Source organism: Nicotiana attenuata, unplaced genomic scaffold (genome assembly GCF_001879085.1).
Source record: "Nicotiana attenuata strain UT unplaced genomic scaffold, NIATTr2, whole genome shotgun sequence".
In the NCBI taxonomy this organism is placed as follows: Eukaryota; Viridiplantae; Streptophyta; class Magnoliopsida; order Solanales; family Solanaceae; genus Nicotiana; species Nicotiana attenuata.
The window spans coordinates 164,447-169,944 of NW_017672778.1; the positions used below are offsets into that span (position 1 = coordinate 164,447).

Genomic DNA, 5,498 nt, shown 5'->3' on the forward strand with positions numbered 1-5,498 from the left:
AAAAATGTTTTTTTTGGATGTGCATTCTTAAGTGATGAAACAACTAGTTCTTTTGTTTGGCTATTTCGTACTTTTTTGAAGGCAATGGGAGGCATATCACCTAAAATTATATTTACCGATCAAGCTCCTGCAATAGCGCTGCTATTAAAGAAGTTTTTCCTGATACTTGTCATCGTTTATGTGAATGGCATATTGATAGGAATGCCCAAAAGAATATACCTCAACTTTATTGAAAACCAGGATTTAGAGAAAAATATTTTGATAAACTCTTATGGAGGTGCAAGTCGGAATCAGAGTTTGAGTTGGTGTGGCAAAAAATGATTGAAGAATAGGACTGTGGGAGTAATAGTTGGCTCCAAAGGTTATATGACTTGAGGGAAAAGTGGTGTCCTGCATTTAGTCGATATATTTTCTCTGCGGATATTAAATCAACTCAGAGGAGTGAGAGCACTAATAGAGTCTTCACAGAAATGACTTGCCAGACTATGAGTTTAACTAAATTTGTTAATCATTATGAGCAACGGGCAGCTGAAATGCGTGACATTGAGGCGACAGAAGATTATAAATGTCGAGGAACACCTAAACTTGCAATAGATGATTGTAGGTTATTAAAGCATGCTGCAACTTTATACACTAGAACTATATATACAAGATTTCAACATGAATTTTTGCAGGGAATGTCCAAAAAGGTGATCAATACTGAAATTAGTGGCACCTGTCACACATACACAATCCTCAAGGGAGAAGGCGGACAAATAGAGACAGTGCAATTCAATTCTATGGAAAATTCCATAAGTTGCAGTTGTCTTATGTTTGAATCTTTGGGTTGGTTATGTTGCCATGCACTAAAAGTTCTGTTTATTGACTTGGATTTTTCTTATATCCCTGCACAATATATTTTGAAAAGATGGACAAAGAATGCTAAACAGGGGAATGGTTTGGAGGAGTGCAACAATAAAAAGAAAACATCAACTTCATCTATGGCTATTCGCTTAAACACGATGATGAAAGAATCATTTACAGTTATGACTTTAGCTGCAAATGATGCCGAGTCTGAAGAAATTGCTAGAAAATATTTGTATCAAGCAAGGGTTGAGATCACTAAACTCCAAAGTGAAATATATGCAGAAGGTACCCATAGGAGTTGTTCCAAATCTAGTACATATGTTGGCCCTTCTTTGGGATTCAATGATCAAGTTTTGGATCCAATAAGAAAAAGGGTAATCGAAATGGATACGGAAGATTAAAATCAAGAACTGAGCAAAAGAAGAGGCGGGCACCACAAAAGACATTAAAAGCTAGAGCAACAGAACAACATGAGCAACAATCCTTGGGGTTAAATTTTGAGGTTCAATCTCTAAACTATCAAGTTATAATTTTCAATTTGTTACTAGTATTTATATTTTAATTTACTTATTGGTCTTGATTTGATTTTTTGATTTACTCCTTTTAATTCAATGATGCAGTTATATGGAGATCAAAACACTAGCTTCACACAACTGTTGACTCAGGCTTCAACTAACCAAATTGGAGGTGGCATTGAGAACCAAAGTTCAAACATCACTGGAAAAAATGTTGATTTTAGTGGCCAAGCGAATTGACTGTAGAAATCGAATTAGTAATTGAGTTGGAATTACTAGTATTGAGACGGACAAGATTGTACGCATTTATTTTAGTTATGGATTAGATTTATGGATGAACTGAATTTATAGTATGAATAATTTGAAGTGTCAACATATATTTGATTTATAATTTGTGTCTGCTGATGCAATTGTGTATATCCTATGTAGTAGTGTTATTATGGTGTATGTTAATTGTATTCAGAGCAACATAGTTTACTATTGCTTGTTTACATTGTTATATTTTATTTTTGCGAAGCATTTCAGATACAAAATTGTTCATTATGTATAGGTTGTATGTGACTGTCGTCGTTAGCTTCTTCTTCCTTGTCTTTTTGAAACTCATTTTCTTTTTCCAGTTTGTCATGGTTATTTTTTCTTGTACTAAGTGATTGGATTATCATAAAATACAACAAAAGGCATTTTAATGTAATTGCTTTTGTCAACTTATTTTTTGCTTTGAAGAGTACATAGATCATAATGCAATTTTTTTCACCGTAGTTTGCTTTTTTTTTTCTTTATTATAATATTATAATAATATAATAGGAGTAATGAAATAGATCTTTTACTTTCTTCTTTTCCTTTTATTGTCCATTAGTTAAGCCTCTAATTAGGAAAAAGAGTAGACCTAAATATTGCCTTTTTTAGCTTATGCTTTAAAGTAAGTAAGTAGGAACATGAGTCCACTTGTCAAGAAATAAACTAGACTCGCATAAGTAATGTTGGTTATGTGACTCACATAGTAAAATTTCTCTATTATGATGTACTATATGTCAACAAATGAGGTCGGAAAATATTGGGGTGACTTGCATATGCATAAAACGATCCACAAGAGTTTGAGCATCTCCACTGTTAATCATACTTCTTTTTGATACTTTGTTATTGAAGAAGACTTTCTTGAATTTGGCTTCATTAAAAATGAACAGGACACCCCCTATTTATACTAGCCTATGGATGATTCTAGATATGATTCTAGATAATGTACAAGGAAGATTCTAGCAACCTTATGTCACGACCCGGATTTCCCACCATCAGAGTCGTGATGGCGCCTACTCGTGGTAGCTAGGCAAGCCAACTTAATTACCTTTCCATCACTAGCAATTGCCTTTAACAGTTTATAACATCAATATGGAACATAAAGTCTAATAAGAACAATAGCGGAAGTCTGTCTTAAAATGATGAATTTAAAACGCGAAATAGTCAAAAACAACCTCTACCCAAGATTTGGTGTCACATTACTCATGAACCACTAAGAATAAACTAAATACAAAGGTCTGAAAGAAATATGATAGCTGTCTGTCTCGAGACAAGGAGGCAACAGTCTAAAAGAAAACAATGAGAAGAGACGCCGGGCCTGCGGACGCCTGCAAGGCTACCTCAGTCTCGTGATATGAAAGCCTGCTCCCGTACTACTGCTACTGCTACTGCTGCTCCTCAAAACCTGGACCTGTGCAAAAATGCACAGAAGTGTAGCATCAGCACAACCGACCCCATGTGCTGGTAAGTGTCTAGCCTAACCCCGGCGAAGTAGTGACGAGGCTAGACCGGACACCATATAAACATGTGCAGTCATAAATATACAGCAGAAATCGAATACAAGACAAATAACAACATGGGAGGGAAAACATGCTATGGGGAGTTACAATGATAACAATAATCCAGAGTAACAACTAAAACAACTTAGGTTCACAGTGAACAAGGAATCCATACTCAAATGTAAACACATAGCCTCAATAATTGTTGTGGCGTGCAACCCGCTCCATAATTACCATTGTTGCGGCGTGCAACCCGCTCCACAATATCATTGTTGCATCGTGCATCCCGACCCATATCACGTATCATATATCATTGTTGCGGCGCGCAACCCGATCCTCAACATCATTATTGCGGCGTGCAACCCGATCCTCAATATCATTTAACAGTCTGACTTCCCAACAACAGTCACAATTAAGGGGCATAAAATAAGCAAATATTTGACAACCATCCCGGCAAGGGAAAGAATCCAACAAGTTCAACCAGATGTCCCGACAAGGGAATAATCAACAACGCTTTCTCTTTCTTACTTTCCTTATCTTATAATTCACTTTACTATTTTGAGCCAACGCTCCAAAGAATCAAGTCATTTCGTATACTTTCAATATTCGTATCACAATTCGAGCCAATGCTCCAGGAATCAAATGATCCTATTACCGTTCACATGTTATTCACAACATATAGAAATCCTCCAATAAACACGGAGTTCACAACCAAATCATGATAATCACATTATAAGGACTCACGGTCATGCTAGACACCAATGTATAGATACTCGTCACCATGCCTATACATCGTACTCGATCACATAGCAATTAGCAACAAGACTCAACTCCTATTCCCTCAAGCTAGGGTTAAACCAAACACTTACCTCAAAGCCTTGAAATCCACTTAATCCTCAACTATCGATTTACCTCGTGATTCCACCTCCAATACAGTGATATCTAGGCATAATTAATTCAACAATATCAATAAGGACTCAATGGCAACTTCTCATAGCCTAGATATGAATTTTCTAGCATTATTTCAAAAATACCAAAATTAGACACCGGGCCCACATGGTCCAAACTCTAGGCTCGGACCAAAACCCGATCACCCATAACCCCACGAGTGCAAATATATAATTTGTTTTAAGATTCGACCCCAAATTGAGGTTGAATCACCCAAAATTCTCAAAACCCTAACTCTACCCAAAACCCATAATTTCTACCTTGATTTCATGTTTTAGGGCTAGGAATTTAGTAATTAGATGAAGAAATAATGAGGGAAACAAGTTGAACAATGCTTACCCAAGAAGTTTTGATGAAAGGGAGCTTCAATGGACGCCTAATTGCTTGGAGAAGAAAGGGTTTCGTGTGTTTTTATGAAAAATCCCGTGCTACTGTTATGTTTTTAACTTAAAAATTTGCTGGGCAAAATTGCCCTACGCGATCGCGGAAATAGGGATGCGATCGCGAAGGGTACCACTGACTGGTCATCGCGATCGCGTGGAGGGTTACGCGATCGCGTAGAAGAACTACTGGGGGTCCAAGGATTTGGCTTACGCGATCGCGTGGTTCAAGACGCGATCGCGAAGGAAGACGACTCAGTGCTATGCGATCGCGTGGGGAAGAGCGCGATCGCGAAGAAGGAAATCCCTGTGTAAAAATTGCAGAAAATCTGATATCATCCTAAGTCCAAAACAACCCCGAACACCTCCGAAAACACTCCCGAGCCCTCGGGGCTCCTAACCAATCACACACCCTAACTCAATAACATCTTACAAACTTACTCGAGCGATCAAATCGCCAAAATAACCTCAAAATCATTGGATCAAGCCTCAAAATCATCATTTTCCTTTCAAACTTCATAAACTTAAAACTTTAGATATTTAGGTCCGAAACACGTCAAACGACGTCCGATTTCGACCAAACTTTACAGAAAGCGCTTAACACATATTTAAGACTTGTACCGGGCGTCGGAACCAAAATACGAGCCTGATACCACAGTCTTTTAATAAATTTTCATTTCCATTTTCCTTAATAATTTCAGAAAAACTATTTCACAGAAAAATTCATTTCTCGGGCTCTAGTCCTCGGAATTCGACTCCGGGCACATGCCCGAGTCCCATATTTTTCTACGGACCTTCTGGGACCGTCCAATCTCGAGTCCGGGTCCGTTTACCAAAAATATTGACCGAAGTCAACCTTAAACATATTACTTAATTATCGTTCATTACTATCCGTATTTCCCTTTATTGTCTCTACTATTTGTAGTTGGATCAGTCCCTGCTATTGATATTACTTTGTTAATTTTTATCTTTAGTAGTTCATTATTATATTCCTGTTCAATTTATTTGACTAGTAG

The 5,498-nt window shown here is 37.3% G+C and overlaps 1 protein-coding gene across 1 annotated transcript; it reads left to right on the forward strand.

Moving 5' to 3' along the window:
* The first annotated feature begins 470 nt into the window (after positions 1–470).
* LOC109214476 (protein FAR1-RELATED SEQUENCE 9-like) lies at positions 471–1,601 on the forward strand. Its single transcript, XM_019378394.1, has 2 exons — positions 471–1,220; positions 1,467–1,601. Exons 1-2 carry the CDS (start codon positions 471–473, stop codon positions 1,599–1,601), a joined length of 885 nt encoding a protein of 294 aa, XP_019233939.1.
* The last annotated feature ends 3,897 nt before the right edge of the window (positions 1,602–5,498 follow it).